This window comes from Notamacropus eugenii, chromosome 1 (assembly GCF_028372415.1).
Source record: "Notamacropus eugenii isolate mMacEug1 chromosome 1, mMacEug1.pri_v2, whole genome shotgun sequence".
In the NCBI taxonomy this organism is placed as follows: domain Eukaryota; kingdom Metazoa; phylum Chordata; class Mammalia; order Diprotodontia; family Macropodidae; genus Notamacropus; species Notamacropus eugenii.
The window spans coordinates 55,039,058-55,060,006 of record NC_092872.1 but is presented as its reverse complement, the minus strand read 5'-3'; the positions used below and the strand labels follow the sequence as shown (position 1 = coordinate 55,060,006).

The 20,949-nt window shown below is 43.0% G+C and overlaps 2 protein-coding genes across 2 annotated transcripts; both read left to right on the top strand.

Annotated features, from left to right (window-relative positions):
• Positions 1 to 9,391: 9,391 nt before the first annotated feature.
• LOC140500006 (hemoglobin subunit zeta) lies at positions 9,392 to 11,517 on the top strand. The gene is made up of 3 exons (XM_072602133.1): positions 9,392 to 9,607; positions 10,568 to 10,772; positions 11,243 to 11,517. The coding sequence occupies exons 1-3, from the start codon at positions 9,513 to 9,515 to the stop codon at positions 11,369 to 11,371; spliced, it is 429 nt and encodes a 142-aa protein (XP_072458234.1). The 5' UTR covers positions 9,392 to 9,512; the 3' UTR covers positions 11,372 to 11,517.
• A 6,411-nt stretch (positions 11,518 to 17,928) lies between these two features.
• LOC140500000 (hemoglobin subunit alpha) lies at positions 17,929 to 19,362 on the top strand. Its single transcript, XM_072602119.1, has 3 exons — positions 17,929 to 18,321; positions 18,608 to 18,812; positions 19,093 to 19,362. The coding sequence occupies exons 1-3, from the start codon at positions 18,227 to 18,229 to the stop codon at positions 19,219 to 19,221; spliced, it is 429 nt and encodes a 142-aa protein (XP_072458220.1). The 5' UTR covers positions 17,929 to 18,226; the 3' UTR covers positions 19,222 to 19,362.
• The last annotated feature ends 1,587 nt before the right edge of the window (positions 19,363 to 20,949 follow it).

Sequence of the window (20,949 nt, the reverse complement as noted above, 5' to 3'; positions counted from 1 at the left end):
TCTCTCTGGTCATTATGTCTTACTTTTATGTAAGTCCTTACTTTTATGACCCTTGGCATAGATCCAAGGCAGAGATGGGAAAGGGATGGCTGGAATAGCAAACATTTTACCATGATTTTAACCTTGTAAAAGTGTTTCTTGGGCCATTATTTTACTGTTATCCCTAACCATAGATTTTTACCATCTAGGTCAGAATAGACTTATGGCCAAGATGTGTGTGTGTGTGTGTGTGTGTGTGTGTGCATGTGTGTGTGCACATGCACATGTGCACATGTGTATGTGTATAAAATCTAGGTGTATGTGACCCAGATGTGGGTAAGCTCAATGTGCTTCTGTGGGTAGATCTGATGTGTATGCATAGGTTCTCTGTCTGCTACCCTACTCCTAAAAGCTGGGCCTTCCAGTAGGGCATCTGATAATATTACAATTAATATGTGAAACTATTATTGTCATAATACTTCAATCCCAGCATTGAGAAGGGAAGAATCCTCCCTGAAATGATATAGGTTACAACCTCTCCATGCCTGCTAATTTTCACCATTCTTATCCATTCTTTCCCATAAATCCTACCTTTATGAAGGATTTCTATTTACTGAACTGTGATTCCATTAGTAAAGGGTCACATACACCTCCTGGGGAGGGAATTCCTACAAATGCATTTAGGTACTGCCTCTATAATGTATAGTCTTACAGAAGTGTCAGCTACTGGGGGATTAAGTAGTTTACCTAAGGTAACACTGCTTACTATGTTTCTTAGAAAAGTCTTCATGCCTCCAAGGCTGGGTCTCCCTCTCTATCTACTATACTAGGCTGCCTCTCATAAAGGATTTACTGAATGTAAAAATTATTATAACAAAATGTATGCACTTATTTTATTGATAGCTTTTCTCAAATGCTTTTCCCTGCATTGATTTATTGCCATTTCTTTGAGTTTACAATGGGTAGCATTTTTGTCTTTTCTAAATCCATTTTTTCTTTTACATCTTTAACAAATCCTTAATATGTTTTAAAAACAAAAAGAGAGAGAAGTATTAGTAACCTGTCAAATATTTTAATATTAAAAATATGAATTGTTTTTCAATTACATTCCTATAGAAAAAATTCTATGAAAGGTGACAAGGGTGGGGGTGGGAGATAAAAATACAATATGGTATTAAGCCTATCTACCATACTAATGATATACCAATATACTCATACCACATCAAAAAGAATACCCATATACATCTTTTTGATTTCTTTATATACATTTTCATCATCTATTGATAAAAAAGGTAATCACATTATCCTAACATTTTACATGCAGTGAAATTGTTTTGTTTCTGTTTTAGTAACCTGAAAGCTTTATGAATTTCAAAATGTAGTTTACTGTATATCGTAAGCAGTCTGAATTCAAATTTACTTGATGCTAATTATAGGATCATAGTATATTTTAAAATATGAATTGTTTTTTAAAAATCTTGTAAATAAAATAATAGAATGATAACTGTTTCATTAGGACTTTGAATGTTTTTCAATATGATACCGTAAGTTTTTTTTTTTAATTACAAACTACTTGGGAAAGCCTCCACAGTCTTAGGGCCTCAAAGATCCAGGGGATCTGAATCTCCTCTGTGGCTGACTACAGGTCATAGTATGTTCATTAATTGAAAGTTAGAGGTAATCTAATCATTTTACAGACAAAGAAACTGAGACCCAGAGGTGTGAAGTCACAACCAACAGTACACAGACAGTAAACATCAGAGCCAAGATTTGTTCCCAGTTCCTCTGACCCTGAATCTTTCCATTATACTATCATTATCAGGATAGACCTGGGAAAGGTGGCGAGTGTCCGTCAAGATTAATTGGTTGGCCGATCATCAAGGGCCCCTGGGTGAACTGTAGGATTACCAAGAGCACCATATGGATAGTTCTGCTTCCTCCCCAATCAGCTCCCTAGTACAGAAGTGAATATTTCCAAAGTAACAACCTCTCTTCTTCTCCTCCCCAACCCACCACCAAAAAAGACAAAGCTATGAGATGAAAAGAAGTGTTTTCTTTCTCATCCTTTCCATACTCCCTTTCCTCAATGTCCAGGGACTTCATATTACCTTGAGATGACTGAGATGCCCCCAAGGGCTTAAGTCATATTCTAGGACTTATCTTTTCCCACCATGACCATCCCACATTATGGTTACTGCACAAACACCCCTTTCCATAAAACCAAAGAATTCATAGCAATTCAACAAGTATTTATTGAACATCTACTTATGTAGGGCATCATTGTAAGGTATTCTGGGGTAATCAAAAATTAAACATTCTCTGCCCTCAGCAAGCTTATATTTCACTAGAAAAAGAACCCATATACACATATAAGGAACATGGTATTTTGAGGAAGGAGAAAGCAACCATAACTAGGAGAATCAAGGAAGGATTCCCAGAGAGTGTCACCTGAGGGAAACCTTGAAGGGACATAAGGATTCTGAGAGGCTGAGCTGAAAATTAAGGATATATTCCAAGTATAGAGAACAACTTATACAAACGCACCAAGGCAGAAGTGCAGAAGTTCTGTCCAGTTTGGAAAATAGCTATTAGTTCAGGTTGACTGAACATAGAGTCTATGAGAAAGAGAAGTTTGAAATAAGGCTGAAAAGTTAAAGATCAACCCTTAAATGCCAGACTAACAATGGCATAGTGGATAGAGTATGAGGCCTGGAGTCAGGAAAACTTGAGTGCAAATCTAGCCTCAGATATTTACTAGCTATATGACCTTGGGCAAATCACTTAACCCGTTTGCCTTAGTTTCCTCATCTGTCCAATGAGCTGGAGAAGGAGACGGCAAACCACTCTGGTATCTTTACCTAGAAAACCCCATATGCATCCTGTGCTGTGCTAGGCACTGGGGGGTGTAGTCCCTGCCCTCAAGAAACTTATATTTTATCAAGAGAGACAACATATACATCTAGAGGCATACACAAATAAATAAAGATAATTAGGAAGCAGGGGGAGGCACCAGAAACTGTAGGATCAGGAAAGCTTCAGGTAGAAGATGATGAGTCTTATGGCTCTTGAAAGGAACTAGGGGGCAGAGGTGAGGAGGAAGCATATTCAAGGTATGGAGGAAAGGCAATGCAAAGGGACAAAGATGAGAGATGGAATAAGTGAGATATAGTAAGGTCAGTTTGACTGGACTAGAGAAGACGAAAAAGAGAAATTTGCAATGTGACTAGAAAGGTAGAGTGGGCCAGGGTGTAAAGGATTTTAAATACCAAACAAAGGACTTTGTATTTGATCCCAGAGGTAACAGGGAAATACTGGAGTGTATCGAGAAGGGGAGTGACATAGTCAAACCTGAACTTTAGTAAAAGTTTTCACTCTCTCTCAGCCTCTCCACCCGATTACTTTCCAAGTTCTGACCGGGCAACTTCCAAAATATTTGTCAAATCCATCCACTCCTTTCTTTGCCTCAGGTCACCAAGCTAGAACAGGCTCTTATGACTTCTCCCCTAGGATACTAAGATGTCTTTCTAATTGGTCTTCATGCATGTTCCCTCTCTAATTCATATTTCCATTTTCTCTCTCCTTGCCTTTTACTGACCACCCCCCTTCCTGCTCTTAGAAAAAGTTCTGGAACCATGGCATGATTAGTCAAAGGATCTAGAGATGTGCAACATGGAGAAAAGAAGATGTAGGAGGAACATGACTATGGATATCACATATGGAAATAGCACTATATGCTTCTGTGGACAGATACAAAGCTAAGTAAGAACCAGGAACACAATATAAAAAAATTTATATAAAATATAAATAATGCAAAAGCAAAAATAAAACAAAATGGAGCCAATGTTTATTGTAATGAGCAAGCTCAATCCTGAAGAAAAGAGGAGAAAATATGCCTTCTTTGCAGAGGTGGGAGACATGGGTGTGAAACTCTGCCTATACTGTCAGACTCAAGTGATATGTTGGTCAGTTTGGCTGAACAGATTTTTTTCTTTTTTTTCTTTTTTTATTCTGTTATGTTCCTATGACACTCTAGAGAGAGGACAAGGAAAGAATGTACCTGGAAATGAGGATGACATAAGAACAAGAGATCAATTTTTTTTTTAACTTCTCTTTTGAACAGGGATTATTTCTTTTGCTTGGTTCTAAGGGACAGAAACAAGACCAAACAAGGAAGCAAATTTCAGGTCTTCATGACTAGAACTGTCCATCAATGAAAAGGACCATCATGAATGCAGAGAGTTCCACATCACTGTAGATCTTCAAGCCAAATTTCAGTGTCTGGTCATCAATGATGTTGAAAAGGGGTTAGTGCTTCAAATATGAGTTGGACTAGACAACTTCTGAGGTCTGTTCACTCCCTTGTTCACCCTGAGACTGTAATTCTATCTGACAGACTGACAAAAGTTCATAATAGAGTCAAGATCAGGGCAAGTTTCAAAGCCTTCAACCAAAGAGTTGAAACTCCATCTGGAACGTCAGCTAACATGAGCCAATAGGAGAGGGAGCTTTCTTGTATCTCTCTTGTATACAAGATAGGCAAGCCTTGTTCCTAATGACTCTGTGACTGAAGAAATCCAACACAGATCAGTCTTATCAATGTTCCACACAGGCAGAGGCAGAGGCAGAGTACATACGTTGATACAAGGGGAAGAGCCTGTACCGGTAACCAGTAATTATGGGTTCAGGTCCTGGTTCAGCAACTGACTCCCTATGTTATCTTCCCTTTCTGATCCCTTCTATACAATGAGAAGAATGGACTAGATCCCATACAGTTCTGACATTCTATATATCTCTTTGCCTAGGGAACCTGGTGTTTTTTAAGGATTGATCAAACTTCTCTACTTCTCCCTTCCTCCCTGTTCAGGCCTTATCTCTCAATAGCCCTTATCTCTCTGTTATATTGCTATTAACCTCTCCAACCAAGCCACCATCATAACCATCCTTGCCCATGTATGCTCACAAACTCCCCCCAAAATCTTGATTTGTACGCTAAAATTGGGGCTTCTTGAACCATAAGAGACACGTATTCTTATTAACATCACTGGATTTTGGTTCAATATGACAACTACAGTTACCCAAAAGTGGAAGTGAAGGGAGCAAGCTCCTCATCATTAGAAATCTTTAAACAAAGATTGATTGATCATTTGTCAGGGATATTGCAGAGGGGATTTTCGTTCCAGTTATGGTTATACCAGATGGCCTCAGAGATCTCTTCCAGTTCTGAGGTGCTAAGTCAATAGTTCATCTGCCTATGAGAATCTTCCTTTGTTACAGGAAAGCTAAGACAGCATTGGATCTGATGACTTTAAGTAAGTCAATTGAATGGCCCTGAGCCTGTTTCTTCATTCGAAAAATGGGAACAGTAATTCCTGTACTACCTAGCTGACAACATTTTTGTGAGGCCGATATGAGATCATGTATGTAAATACTTTGCAACTCTTAAAAGGTTTTAATTCTTTTAAATGCTTAAATAAATATCAGTTATTCAGGTTCATTCATTGAAAGACTGGTAGAGCTGAGGTCTAGACATTCTATAAAGCAATTAGGAACTATGCCCTCAAAGTTACTAGATGGTGCATACCCTTTGACCCAGTGATACCTCTAGTAGACTGATACCTGTATTAGCAAGGACCTGGTATACACAAGGAGAATCTGCTGTACAGGTTCTTAGATCTGCATTTCTAAAAGGAAAGCAACTTTTGAGGGGTCAACAATCTACTTTAATCAAGCACATAGTCATTCACTTAGTTCCAGGAAAAAAGTTAGCACCCTGAACTTCAGAGAAAATACAACCAAAGAAATAAAGACCGACAGACAGGGCTTTCAACTGTCTGACCATAAGCACAGTCCTCCCAGTCTTCACAGCTAGGAAAGGAACTTCTCTACCTCTTCTGACATACCTCTCTGTAGTCAGAAAGTCTTCCCCCCAAATACTCTTCTAGAGCAGTTTCAGCCTATTCCCCCCATTCTCACTGCTCCCTGGGAGACAGAGTGGCCATCACCTATGTGAGGTTCCTGTGACTACCATGTTTGAAGATCCTTATGACTTGGCAGGGGATGACACTGTTGTTAGTTTTTCCACCTGGGAACCCTGGGAAAAGACATCCTCCTCAACACCAGCCCAGTCCTAAGAGGAGGCCAAGCCTCATGGGAGAGCTCTGATTGACAGAGCAGATTCATTCAGTGTATCTTTCCTGACTGTGGACTGAAGTCAGTGCTCATCAATAGGGAAATATAGAAAAGTATGGTCCCTTCCATTTTCCTAAGACATATACTCCATAACACTGGTATAGTTCCTTGACCATGGGCAACTAGGTGGTGCTGAGGTACACGGCATTGGGCCTGGGGTCAGGAAGACCTGAGTGCAAATCCAACCTCAGAAACTTACTAGCTGTGTGATCCTGGGCAAGTCATTTAACCCTGTTTACTTCAGGTCTGGAGAAGAAAAAAGGTAAACCATCCTAGGATCTTTACCAAGAAAATTTCAAATGGAGTCACAAAAAATCAGACTGAAACAGCAGTTCCTTGACCATCTTTGATTGCAGGGAGAAGTAGGCATATTATGGAAACCACTATATACTTTATACCCAGAAGACCTCCTTCCACTGTCCCTGCCCTCATCCTCTTCAGCCTCTCAGGGCCCACACCAGAGGCCATGATCTGGAAGGATTTCCACCCTAGTCCCTTCATCTTTCCTTATTGACTGCTTCTCCTGGAATATTATTTCAAGAAATTCCAGCTGCTTCCTCTCTGGCTACTTCCTCCATAACCTTCTGGCCCATTGCCTTCTGCAACAAATTAACTGCATTGTTTCTGGATGGGGTGTGTCAATACACTTCCCTATGGCCCTCCTTACCATCCCAGTAACTTTCTCATGCAAGTTCCATTCCCTAGCTATCTTTCATCTGTGCGTGCTGTTTCTGCCCTTAGAATATATGCTCTTCAAGGTCAAGCACTACCTTTGCTTTTAAATTTGTATCTCTAATGCTTAGCATCAAGTTTGGCACATAGTAAGTGCTTAATAAAAGTTTTTTTCATTCATTCAGCTTCATGGTCTCTGACCAAACTCTCCCTAGGACTTCTCTCCCACGCCTACGTCCAATTTTTCTCCTGCTGAATCTCAAACGTGGGCACACTGGACCCTGAGCTGATGCTTGGACAAGAGTCAGATAAAGAGCCTACATGTCGTAGTCAGAACAGTTGTTAGGTCCCGAAGCAGATATGGCCTTTTCTCTTCCTCTTCTCTCCTTCTCTCTTATACTCCTCTCCTCTCCCCCTTCCTTTACTGCTTTCTCTTTGTCTCTCATCCTTTCCCTCTTCCTTCTTCACTCTTCTCTCCTTTCCCTGTCCTTACTCTCACTTTTTCTTTTCTTCCTCTGTTCCTTCTCTTACTCTTTCTCTATTTTTTTCTCCTCACTCCACCTCATCTTTTTTGGTCACTTTATCTCTCTTTCATTTTTTTCCTCTTTTCATCTGTCTTTTTTCCATTTCCCTCCTTTTCTTCTCTTTCACTTTTTCTACTTATTTTCTACTCTACTTTTCCTTCTTCCTTTCCTCTTCCTTTCCCTCTTCTTCCTGACATCTGTCCTCTCCCTTTTCAAATCACCAAACACATATTAAGTAATTTTTATGTGCTAGGCACCAAGAGGGATACATAAATGAAAATAACAGTCTCTGTCCTTAAGGGGCTTATAATATATCAGGAGACATAACTGAACAATATTCATAGGCTACAAGATAGAATGAAAGAGGGGCAAAGGAGGGATCCAGAAAAAAATGTTCCAGTAAAATTAAATAGAAACAGATCCCAATTTTCTGGAGGAGATCAGGAAAGGCTTCTTAGAGGAGGTAGTACTCACAGTGAACCTTAAAAGAAGAAAAGGTGGGGCTGAGGCAAGAGTATATTCTAGGCATGGAGGTCTACCTGGCAAATATACAGAGGTGGTAAAGGACAGGAGGAGATTAGGGGTCAGTTAGTAGTTCAGTTTAGCTAGAACATAGAAGGCTGAAGGTGATTGGTACAAAATAAAACTGAAAAGGAAAATTAGAGCCAGATTGTGGGAAGTTTTCAATATCTTTTTCCTTCTTTTTTTCTCCTGTTCTTCTTCTCCTTTTGTAGCTTCTTTCTTCCTATTTGTCCCTTTCAAAATCTTTTTTCATTTTGCTCCAGTTCTTTGTTTCAGTCCCTCTCTGTCTCTCTGTCTCTCTCTGTCTCTCTGTCTCTCTCTCTCTCTGTCTGTCTCTGTCTCTCCTCTCTCCCTTCTCTCCTTTTCTTCTCTCTTTCTCTGTCTCTCCTCTCCTTTCTCTCTCTCCTCTCTTTCTTTCTCTCCTCTCTCCTTTTCTCCTTCTCCCTCTCTCCTTCCCTTTCTTCCTCTCTCTCTCTTTTCTTTCTCCTTTCTTTCAGTCCTCAATCATTCCATTTATAGATATTTATTCATCAAAGATTTACTATGACCTCATACCTTGGATGGATTCTGTTTAGAGACAAAGAAATATGATATTAAAGTCTTGCTGATAGAGAGCTCAGAGACTGGTTGGGGAGGCACATGTTATACTGGAAACCAACACAAGGTAGGATGAAACTAGACATAAATCATGCAAGTGATACATCAGCTCAAGTGAGGGCATCAATGTGTGCTGGGGTACTGAGAATGAGCTTCACAAAGGAAGTAGAGAATTTGAGTTAAACCCCCTCCCATTTTGTGTTACCCCTTTCCCACCTATTTCTAAAGTCCCCCAAGACCTATACTTCAGTACACACATACATTGTTAATGAGTATATCATTGACTAACAAAATATTAGTCCTAGAAGGTCTCTTAGAGATCCTCCAGGTCTATAGTCATAGAATTTAGAATGGGAAAGACTCTTAAAAACCATCCAGTGAGCAGGCCAATCTCCTCACTGAGGTCCAGGAAAGTAAAGGGCCACAAGTAATAGGTGGTGGAGCTGGCATTTGAAACCAGTTTTTCCAGTTCCATATCTAATGGTCTTTCCATCCCCATGATGCTTCTGAAGTCTAGTTCAAACTTGGAGGGGGAAACAAGACTCAGAGAAGGGAAGGGACTTTCTTAGGCTAGAATAAAATTAGCCACAGAGCCAGAACTCTATTTCTTGACTTGCAGTCCAATGAAGCTTACTGGACAAATTCCTGGGGCCTGGGCCCCTCGGGCCTCCATATCTCCCCCCAGGACCTTGTGTTGAGGGCTATGGTCAACACCCCCCTTCTGTGCCTCTGTGAAGATGGGAGGATCTGATAGCCCCCTCTCTTACACACCCTAACTACCATCCCCACCCCCACCCCATCAAGCCCCTAGCCCTTTTGCCCACCCAAGTCATTGTCTCTAAGAGAGATAAGTTGACTCCACCTCTTTGGGAGGCCTTCTCTTCACTGGCCAATGGTTATGGGCAGCTGTCCAGCTATGTTCTGTCCCTGGTCCTATATAAGGGGACCGTCAGGGAGCAGAAACCAACCTAGGTTTTTCCTGAGTTTTCACTGCAGGAATAACTTGAGCTCACCCTTAACACAACCACCATGTCTCTGACCAAGTCTGACAAAACTATCATTGCCACCATTTGGAGCAAGATTGCTACCCAGGCTGATTCCATTGGCACCGAGGCCTTGGAGAGGTAAGTGTTCTTACCCCAGGGCCTATGGCCCCCTTCTTTCATACCTGTACCTTGGAATTTGGGGAGGGAGACTCTTCTGGGGAGTGTTAAGGAGCCCAGGGATAGGGATTTTGATAGGGATACCTCAAATTCTTTTTGTAAGTTTCAGAAAATGCCACCTTGCCAGGCTGGCCCCAACCTAGAACAAGGAGGGCACAGAGCTGTATCCTATCTTTGCCTTATAAAGCCTTGAACTTTAGTTTAGGACTCTGTTTGAGATCACTTCTAGAGAGTCAGGACTGACTTAGACATAAGGAAGGTGAAGAACAAGGAATAATTTGTCTAACCTTGGATAAATTTTCTCTTAACTTCCCTAAGTCTGTCTTTTTTTTCCTATTTATAAAATGATGGGCTTCTAAAAATGATCTCTCAGTTCCCTCCACCAGCTTTGTCATTTTCTGCTCTTATAAAGTATCTCTTCATAAAACGTAAGGTCAGACCACAGGTAAAAAGAGAGCTTTCAGTGCTATGCAGACGAAATGTACTCCCAGTGATTGCTGTGTTGTTGAGGCAATAATTTTGATAATTCCTGTGGCCTTAAAGCCCTTAATTATCAGACCATAGAAATACTTTAAAAGTTCTTATAAAATATCTTATACGTTCTGATTCTGTCATTCTAAGCTCTACCTTCAAAGGTTTCTTCCAGTTCTTATGTTCAATACTTTTATTCCAAAATCCCTACCAATTCTGACATCTCTAGAGTTCTATGTCCAATAGCACTTCACAGAGCTGGAAATATTTTCTTTGCAAACACTTCTGAGGGAGACAGTGTCACTACAGTTATTTCCGTTTTAAAGATGGAAACTGAGTGATCCTCAGAGAGATGAAGTAATTTGCTCAACATCACAATAAATAGAAGATCAAGAACTAGAATCCTCTGCACCCTTCCCTCAGACCCAGTTAAGACTTTCTTCTCCCCAGGCTCTTCACCAGCTACCCTCAGACTAAGACCTACTTCCCCCACTTTGACCTGCACCATGGCTCAGCCCAGTTGCATGCCCACGGCTCCAAGGTGGTCAGTGCTATTGGGGAGGCAGTCAAGAACATTGATAACATTCACAATGCCCTGTCCAAGCTCAGTGAACTCCATGCCTACATCCTCAGAGTGGACCCTGTCAACTTCAAGGTGAGGATTGGGTCTGAAGGTGGGCAGGAGAGGTTGCCACAGTCTGGGCCCTAGAGCGAGGTAGCTGGTCTCCCCAAGAAGTAAGAATCCAGTTGATGAAGGGTCCACTCCATGCCCTTTGTTTCTCAGAGCCTCACCCTTTTTTCTCCTCCATCCCTTCAGTGTTCTACCCACTTCTTTCTTCTATACTCCAATATCTCACATCCTTCTGTCTTTCCATCCCCCAGTGTTTTTTACCTCTTTTCTCTTCTACACACTCAATAATTCCCTTGCTTCTCTAACCTGTCTATGTCTCATCCCCTGTTCCTCTAATGTCTGATATCTAACCTGATTCTCCCTGTTATCCCTTCAATTCCTACCTTCCCCTTTCCCCAGTAGTCTTGTCCCCTTCTCACCCTCACTTGACTCATTTCTTGCCCCACTCATTTCCCTAATCCCCCAAATTTTCACTCTTTCTCTTGTTGTGACAGCTCCTCTCCCACTGCCTCCTGGTTACTGTTGCTGCCCACTTCCCTGCTGACTTCACTGCAGAGGCCCATGCTGCCTGGGACAAATTCTTGTCCATTGTGAGCTCAGTCCTGACTGAGAAGTACAGATGAGCTTCTTGGACCCAAAGCCCTGGGAAGACAAAGGGAGCTTCACTGTCATTGAGTCCTGGAGTTTCATCTTATCCTTTTGTCCCTTTCCACTCTCTCCTTTCCCCAATATTGTTCATGACATCCTAATAAATGGATAGACAAATGAAGCCTGAGTCTCTGTGTCTGTTTTCCTGCCTTTTTTTTTTAATGATTTCTATTCCAAGAAACTAATTAAAGAGAAAAATCTGAGATTGTTTGGAAAGGGAAAGTAAGGAGGTAAGACGGAGGATTAAAGTCAGAGCTGTGACTTTTTCTTTCTCTTGATTTCTCCCATTTATTATAATTCTTCTATACAACATGACTGATGTGAAAATATGTTTAATAGGAATGTACATGTAGAACCTCTATTGGATTGCATGCCATCTTGGGGAGAGGGGAGGGAGGGGAGGGACAGAAAATTTAAAACTTATGGAAGCGAGTGTTCAAAACTAAAAATAGATTTAAAAATTAAGTCAGAGTTGTGGTCACGGTTAGGACATCCTAAAGCCAGCTTCACCAATGATTTTGTTTTGGGCTTTTTTTCCCCAGGGTAAGATCAAATCCACCTAACAGTAGTGGCCACAAAGGGAATAACAGTAGTTTGGAAAGGAAATCACTGATGTTGAGGGGGAGAACTGAGAGCCCAGTGGGAAAGAAATCTGTGGACAGAGCTAGGAGATAATTGGACATTTGGACAGAGAATTGTAGACCACAGAATGTTAGAACTGGGACTTAAAATATAGAACAAAGACTATCAGTGCCAGAAGGGACCTCCGAAGAAAAATGTCAAAGCTGGAAGGGGCCAATGAATTGGGTGGTACAGGAATTTTTATTCCCCTTTAGTTTCCTCATCTTCAAAATCTACCCCACAGGAAGAAAGATGCTTTGCCACTCATAAAGAGCTATATAAATGTGAAGAGTTAAACAGCCAGTTCAAAGTCACCTAAATAATGAGTGGCAGGACAGGGGACTTGACCCAAGGTTCTGGATTTCAGTTCCAGTTCTTTTTCCACTGGGAGGATTTAGGGCAGGGAATGTGTATTCCAATCCAGTTCTATTTATTTAGCATCTACTTTATGCAAGGCACTGCGCAAGATGCTAGAGACATGAAGAGGAAGCAAAATAGTCCCTGACTTCAGGAAGCTTCCATTCTTTTGAGAGGATACAAGTTGAAATCAATAGCTAACTCTCCACAGGATAACTTGAGGAGACAAAGCACACCAACATGGGCTTTCAGAAGGGTCTTGAGGGAATTTAGGGTTTCCAAGAGGAGGGAGAATATTGCAGACATGGGAAAGCAATATGGAATATTGAATTCAGGGAACACTAAAGCAGTGTGACTGGAACAGAGGGTGCATGAAGAGGAATAATGTGAAGTAAGCTGACCAAGATAAGCCACAGTCTGACTGGAAAGGACTTAAAATGCCAAGCTTTATTCTAGAGGTAATAAGAAACTTCTCACTACTCTTCAGCAGGCAAGTCTTGTATGGCTTTAGAAGGACTGTCTTTGACTGCTATGTGGAGGAAAGAAGCTAGAAGTCTAATTAGGAGGCAATGCCCAGGTAAGAGAGAGGCCATAAGGGCTGGCCCTAGGATATTGGTTGTGTGAGAGTAGGAAAGGGGACCAAGGAGAGATATGGAGAATGTTGTAAAGGCAGAATTGGCAAAGCTTTGCAACTGATTGGCTATGGGCTGTAGGGAGGTGAGGGGGAGGGAAGATATAGTGATGGCTGTCACTGAGATGGGTTATGGGGGAAAATGCTGAGCTGAAGTAACCACAGAGGTTCTCTTACTACCTTTGTAAATGTTCAGGCTCTAGTCCCAATTCTGACTGACCTTTGACCCAGAGTAAGATAGATTTGGGCAGGACAGGAGAATTAAAGATAGGATCAGTATGTTTTCAATTCCAGACCAAAAGGCTGAGTTACAAGGTGGGGACTGCAGGCAAAGGGAAAATTTCAGGTGGGGAGAGAAGTGGCCAAGAGATTCTCTATGGAAAAGGCTGTATTTGAAGTATGGGTTGTGGTCTTGACCCCAGGTCTGGGAAGTGGGAATGCCACTTGTGCCTTTTCTGTGAGAGGTCAAGGTCCAGAACCAACAGTACAAAGATTTCTTGGCTGAGGACTTAGCACACCTTAGTCCATCTACATGACCCCAGGCAAGTCACTTTTGCTATCTAGGCTTCCATTTTCCCATCTCTAAAATGGAGATGATAATCAGACTTAGTATAAGGACAATACAGAACAGAGTAGTTAGACAGGAAACCAATTATACAGACTTTGGGGAGGCATGGTATGGACTTGAAAATGGCATATGGCCAACTGTTTTATTACAGAGTTGTCTGGGGCACTGAGAAGTCAAATCATAGCACGTTGACCCAGTCAACATGTGTCAGAGGGAGCATCTTCCAAACACCAAGGACAGCCCTCTACTCTCTGAAAGAGGGTGTCCCACTATACTGTATATGTAATACAGGAGTAGCTAGTGATGCAGTGGATAGAGCACCAGTGCAGGAGTCAGGAGGACCTGAGTTCAACACTCACCTCAGACACTTGACACTCACTAGCTGTGTGACCTTGGGCAAGTCACTTAACCCCAACTGCCTCATCCTGGGTCATCTCCAGTCATCCTGATGAATATCTGGTCACTGGATTCAGATGGCTCTGGAGGAGAAGTAAGGCTGGTGACCTGCACAACCCTCCCTCACTCAAAACAAAGTCAAGTGCAAGTCATGTCATTATTTCTCTGATGGCATGGTCTTCTTTGGCAACGAAAGATGAACACACATATATGATACATATGTACATAATACACATATACATATTTATGCATATATAATATTAAATATGTTATTAGAATTGTTAAAGAATGTGAAACATTAAAAACTTTAAAGGATTTCAGAATTATAAGGGATTTGAGAATACAGAATGTTAGAAGTGAAAGAGTTTTAGAATCCATCTAGTGTAGGCCTCTCATTTTATAGATGGGGAAATTGAGGCTCAGAACCATCAAGAGCTGAATAGCCAAAAACTTTCCTACTTTTTTCTATTTTTTAAAAAAATAATTGGTTGATTTTTAATTTTCAATATTCTCTTCCATAAGATTTTGAGTTCTAAATTTTCTCTCTTTCCCTCTCCTACCTCATTCCTAAGACTACGTTCAATCTGATTTAGGCTCTACATGAACATTCACATTAAACATATTTTCACATTAGTCATGTTGTAAAGAAGAATTAGAACCAATGGGAGGAACCACATGACAGAAAGGGAAAAAGAGCAAATGGTATGTTTCTATCTGCATTCAGGCTCCATAGTTCTTTCTCTGGATGTGGACAGCATTTTCAATCATGAGTCTTTTGGAGTAATCTTAGATCCTTGCATTGCTAAGAAGAGCTAAGTCTATTAAAATTAGTGATCGCACTTCTAATTTTCAATTATAGGCTCCCAATAGTAGGGTCCATCTCTTCATTCATTTATTTTCTAATTCATTCCTTCATTAACTTATGTAGTGATTTATCAATCGCTCATTCATTCATTTCCCTGGAGCACAGAATGTCCAATTAACTAAGGATGACTGTTGCTTTAGTAAGGAACTAAACGGTTCCCCCCCAGAACCACAGCAGGAAGAAAGTGGATTCTCTAGCCCAAATATGCATTATCTGGGCGGGATATAAGAGGAAGACCAGCCAAGCTTGGAAATGTAATATAAAAAGGGCTCTTATCACGATTGCCACCACTATGTTTAGACCACAGAGGGATCTAGCCCGGACTCGTGTTCGAGGCTACGGTCATCTCCAAGGAACCCGACCACATCGTTCAGATTTGGAACATCATAGCTGGCCATGAGCCCATCTACGGGGCAAAGCTGTTGCAGGGGTGATGCTCAGACAGTCTATGTCCCAGGTAAGGAAACAATTGCTACCAATGAAAGATCAGCACCTTCTCTACAATGTACAGTTGAGTTTTTTTTGGTTTGTTTTTTTTTTTTTTTGTGGCAAATAGGATTAAGTACCTTACCCAGGTACTTAGCTCTGAGGTGTCTGATATGTGGATTTGAACCCATGAAGATGAGTCTTTCCGATTCCAAGCCCTGTTCTGTAGTCATTGTACCACCTAGCTACCCTCCATCTACAGTCTTAAGAAAGTTACCCCTAAAGCAATCAAAGGTTGACTTGCCCAAGACAGCCAGTATGATACTAGAATTCGTTATTCAGTGCTGTCTCTCCATAAGTATGCGGAAGCTATCCATAACAATACATGATATTAATAAAAATTAACATTAATATAATGGCTTACAAAGAGCTTAAGACAAATTTTCTCATTCATCCATCCACTCATCTAGGAGTTCAGTATGGGAAAATCTTTGTGTGGAAACTTCTCCCTGGGAGGGAGATAGCCTGCCACTACCTATGACTTTAGATAAATTCTAGCTAGTTTACAGAGGCATAAAAAGGTCAGTGCAGGAACCAATTTTGATTTCAAGAGATTGAGAATGAAATATGCCTCCTGCCTCTTAACAGAAAAGTGATACACGACGATAGGGGCAGAATATACATTTTCAGGAAGGAGCAATGCATTGATTTTTTTGGCGGGGGGAGGGGAATGATGCTATTTGTTATATTGAAGGGCTTGGATTTGGGTGTGGGGTAGTAATAGAAATTGAAGGAGGAAAAGGTATCAATAAAACATTTGCAAAATACACAAAAGAGGACCAAAAGTTCTGAAGTGAACAGTAGCAGAGCAAATTGGTGTATGTGTGTGTGTGTCTGTCTGTGTGTGTGTGTGTATGTGAGAGAGAGACAGAGAGACAGAGAGAGACAGAGACAGAGAGACAGACAGGGAGAGAGAGATTAGCAGGACGTGATTTCATGGGTATGGACCCATGAAGGTCTCCTATCAATCACCTTTGCAATTTATAGCTTTGCCCAGGGCATGAAGGCCCAGATCACACAGCCAGTAGAAATCAAATTGGGTCTGTGAACCCAGGGACAATGAGGCCCCACAATCTATTATTTAAGCCAGGCTGACTTGACATTAATACATATAATATACACTTCTAAAAGACTGTAGTAAAAGAAGTTCACAGTATCATATACAAATCTCTATTTGGTCCTTTGTGTTACTGAAATCTGTTACTGTGTTGTATGATAAAAAAGAAAATGGAAAGAAAAGAATGAAAAGGAAATTCCTGATCATAAGGAAAGAAATGGCACCAGACTGGGGTTTATGAGGAGTACATGGCAGGGAAAAAGATTCCAATGTAATGAGACATACCTGCCTGCACTGCACAAAACACCTGACCCTAACAGTGTTCTGAAGCCCCAGCAACTTCCCTCCTAGTTCCCACCAGGACTCTCACAGCTGGTACCTGCAAAGGTCTTTAGAAATAGCCCACTTTCTGGAAGCACAAGGTTAGAGAGGAAGCTAGGGAGGAGTTGGACTCATGACCTCTGACTTCTCTTGGAACTCTAAATCTATGATCCGAGGGATCTTAGAACAGCACCTTGGACCATGAAATTCATATGAAGGGACAGTTCCCTTCTCAGTAGCCATGTTAGGACCCATCTGGGCAGGATGTTTCCTAAGAATGCTCCAGAGAATGGGATCTTCCTGGGCCACTGCTGTGATTACTGTGACTAGTGATGAAGCCAGAGCGTGTGACTTGCCTGTCCATGGTCCACTTCTGTACTGTGTTTGAGTGTCATGACATTGCTAAGGGGCAGCTAGTTCAGGTGACAAAGTGGTTCAGTGGCAGAGAAGGAACTGACCCAAGTCACCTGCACCTCAGGACAGAGGTGCTGCCCAGGATGTCTCTTCATTTGGCTGATATTAGGCTGCTGTCTCAGGCTGCTGCGAATGAGCAGATAGACAGACACCCAAGTGTGAATATGGGCCAGAGTCCTATTCAAATCTGCCTGTGGTCTGGATCACCCCTTTCTCACCTCAGTCTTTCAATCTGTAGCATCTGGGTATCCAATTGTCTGATCCATCCGTCCTTCTGAACTGCCAGGGGACTGCACATCCTAGGGTGGGGAATATGACAGCTTGAATGAAAGCTAGAAGGGACCTTAGATGTCATCTACACCAACTGCTTCTCCTCATTTTACAGATGGGGAAACTGAGATCTAGAGTGGTTAAGTAATAGGAGTAGTTATTGAGAGAGCCAGGTGCTTTGTACCTAGGTCTCTTTGTTTCAGCCAGTGCCATTATACAGGACCACTCTGCGTCTCAAAAGTTGGGGGAGAAGGGAAATGCAAAGCTGCAGGTAAAGGGGGTACCAAAACGACAACGAACAAGCAGCACTGCTACAGCGCCAGCTGCGTGTCAAACGTTGTGCTTAACTTAATTTAATTGTTCTTTCATTTGATGTTCACAACAACCCTGAGAAGTAGGTGCGATCTTATCCCTGTTTCACAGACGAGGAAACTGAGCCAAACAGAGGTTAAGTGACTTGCCCAAGTTCAAACAGGTAATAAGTTCCTGGGGTCAGAGCTGAACTCAGGTCACCCTGACTCCAAGTGTAGTGCTCGCAATTCACCCAGTCCAATTGCAGAGGAAAGACCCAGCCAGACCCAGAGCCTGCCAGAGCGTGATCAGAAGCTGGAGAGTCCGAGAGAGGTGGCAGCACAGCACCCCTGCAGGGGGTGCACAGCCTCGCCACCGCCTGGATCAGTGACTCAGCTGAACCCCTGCCTAAACCGGGCATTGTGCCAACCAATGAGTGACGCCCACTGGGGAGCCTACCCGGAGCGTGCCCTTCCAGGGAACCCCATAAAAGGACTGCGGGGCTCGGGGCTGCATATTTCTGGTCCTGCACAGTACCAAGAAAGACGTCAACATGGTGCTCTCTGCCGCTGACAAGGGTCATGTGAAGGGTATCTGGGGTAAGGTGGGCGGCCACGCTGGTGAGTATGCCGCCGAAGGCCTGGAGAGGTAAGGGTCCCCCTCCCGCGTCGCTCTCCGAACTTCCCACTCTCACTGTAACCGATTCCCGGGCCCAGGGATGCTCCTTCAGAAGCCAAAATCCCAATCCAGAAGCAGAATCCCAAACCCGTCCCTTCCCCGATCTGAGCCCATGGGACCCCCTGGGATTTCCTGAGCTCAGAATCTCTCCCCTCCCACTTAGCATCTACTGGCTATTCCCCTCACCGGTCCTCAACCATGGGTCTGGCTCCACGGTGCCCAGTGCTCGGGATGACGCTCCCTTTGCTTCCCACAGGACTTTCCACTCTTTCCCCACCACCAAGACATACTTCCCTCACTTCGACCTGAGCCACGGCTCCGCCCAAATCCAGGCTCATGGCAAGAAAATAGCGGACGCCCTGGGGCAGGCTGTTGAACACATCGATGATCTGCCCGGGACCCTGTCCAAACTGAGCGACCTGCACGCCCACAAGCTGAGGGTGGATCCCGTCAACTTCAAGGTGAGCCATCCTCCAGGGACCCACTACGGGGAAGCTGAGGGATCCAGGGCTGGTGGCTGGAGATACCCAGGGCAGTGCATTGGTACTTCCAAGGAAGACTTGGCATGCGGGGCGGATTATTGGACTCCAGGGCAGAAAAGGGTTGAGTATGGTCAGGACCGTCACGGTGGAGTACGGGACCTGTAAGAGAATGAAGCGGGCGGGGGCAGTGGGAAGAGGAAAGTGTGTGCGCGCACCGAGCTGGAGGAGCCTGACTTAGGAGCTGTCCCTTCTCTCCCAGCTCCTGAGTCACTGCCTGCTTGTGACTTTCGCCGCTCACCTCGGCGACGCCTTCACTCCTGAGGTGCATGCCTCCTTGGACAAGTTCTTGGCAGCTGTGTCTACCGTGCTGACCTCCAAGTACCGTTAAGTCTGTGTCGGAGGCCAGGGATCTCCCTCACCTCCACCGCTGGTCACCGCCATCCAGACTGCGAGTCCCTCGCTGTCCCCACCCCCTCCCACCCCGCATGGGCAGATGGAAGTCTTCGAATAAAGTTTGGATCTGCCAGAACTTGACTGCGTGTGTTTGCCTTTTCAGGCTCGGGCAGGAGTGTGGGGAGGGGATGTTAAGAGGGACACGGACCCCCATCCTGACTCACTGCTCCTTCCACAACCTGGAAGGGATGGAGGAGGGAAGGAAAGCCTTGCAATGGTAATGGGAGAGATTGACCCAGATCAGCCTCCTCATGTCCCCCAGTACTCTTGGAGCCCCACAAGCATTCTCCCCCACACCCTAGCCCCATTCTGTTTGTTCATTTCTGTTACAAACAATGCCTGTAATCTCTGGGTGACAAGGCTGGGTTCTCTAAGTGGGGAGACAAAGTGTCATTAAAACTTGGTCCGGGCCCTCACAGGAACTGAGAAAGTGCAGTATTTGCACCTTAGCCTAGCTGACACCCTAATTTCCATATGCCAGCACAGAATATAGTGTCTGGTGGAGTTGGAAGGGGATGATAAAGTGAAAGGTGGCATTTTCCTTCAACTACTCTTTCAGACAGGCAGTGAGAGAAGCCACCCTAACATCACTCTTGTTTCAGCTCATTGTGGGAGATGTGGAGAAAGAGGGGGATACTAGCCTTAGTACACCCTGGGCTCTCCTTAGCACCTCTGAGATATTCTATAGGGAAACCTGAGATAGCCCATTTTAGGGAGGGTCATTTCAGGGTAGGCTTAGATGCTTTGGGCCTAGAGACAGCTTCTTGCTTAGATCCCTGCCTGTCTTGCCCCACCAAAAAAAAAAAAAAAAAAGATGAATTATGACTGTCCATATTTTTTTCTCCTTTGTTTCTTTTGTTTTAAGTTTGCTGGTATTCTGGGACTGCATACGTTCATGATTGAGTTTGCAAGGCCATATAGCTAGCTGGGGAATAGGTTGGATCCAAGCAGTTGATATCAGCTGAATACATCATATTTCTTCGTTGATATTGGGACTGGGACTGAGAATGGGCCTCCAACTCTACCCATTCCACTTTCCATTCCCTACTTGCAAGAGTTCTACCTCACCCAGTACTTTTTAATTGTCTAATGTGTATCAAGGGAGCAACTAGGTGATGTAGTAGATTTTCCTGGCATCAGGAAAATTCATCTTCCTGATTTGAAATCTGATCTCAGACATTTACTAGATGTACAACCCTGGACAAATCACTTAATCCCATATGCCTCAGTTTCCTCATCTCTAAGATGAGCTAAAGAAGGAAATGGCAAACTACTCCAGCATCTTCACCAAGAAAACCCCAATGGGGTCACAAAAAGTCAACACGACTGAAAATGACTAAACAACTATGTGCCAGGCAGTGTGGTTCACCATGGAGATATATATGCAATGAATGAAGCAATCTTTATTCAAATGACGCCTGCGTTCCAAGGGAGGAGACAAGAACCTGTGTGTGGGCATGGAGATAACGACATGTATGCATATATACATACATATAACTATATACAGAATAAATTATACAAAGGAGTTAGTACAAGATAGTTCATAAGGGAGGGCACTAGGAAGGGAGGGGATGAGGAAAGACTTTATGGAGAAGCAGGTAACTGAGTTTTGTCTTGAGAGAAGGGAGAGATTCTATGGGGCAGAGGTGAGGGGGGCATTTCA

Coding starts and splice junctions, on each gene's coding strand:
- LOC140500006 (XM_072602133.1), top strand. CDS start 9,513: ATGTCTCTGACCAAGTCTGACAAAACTATCATTGCCACCATTTGGAGC. Junction 9,608..10,567: donor GGCACCGAGGCCTTGGAGAG/GTAAGTGTTCTT, acceptor TCTTCTCCCCAG/GCTCTTCACCAGCTACCCTC. Junction 10,773..11,242: donor TGGACCCTGTCAACTTCAAG/GTGAGGATTGGG, acceptor TTGTTGTGACAG/CTCCTCTCCCACTGCCTCCT.
- LOC140500000 (XM_072602119.1), top strand. CDS start 18,227: ATGGTGCTCTCTGCCGCTGACAAGGGTCATGTGAAGGGTATCTGGGGT. Junction 18,322..18,607: donor GCCGCCGAAGGCCTGGAGAG/GTAAGGGTCCCC, acceptor TGCTTCCCACAG/GACTTTCCACTCTTTCCCCA. Junction 18,813..19,092: donor TGGATCCCGTCAACTTCAAG/GTGAGCCATCCT, acceptor CTTCTCTCCCAG/CTCCTGAGTCACTGCCTGCT.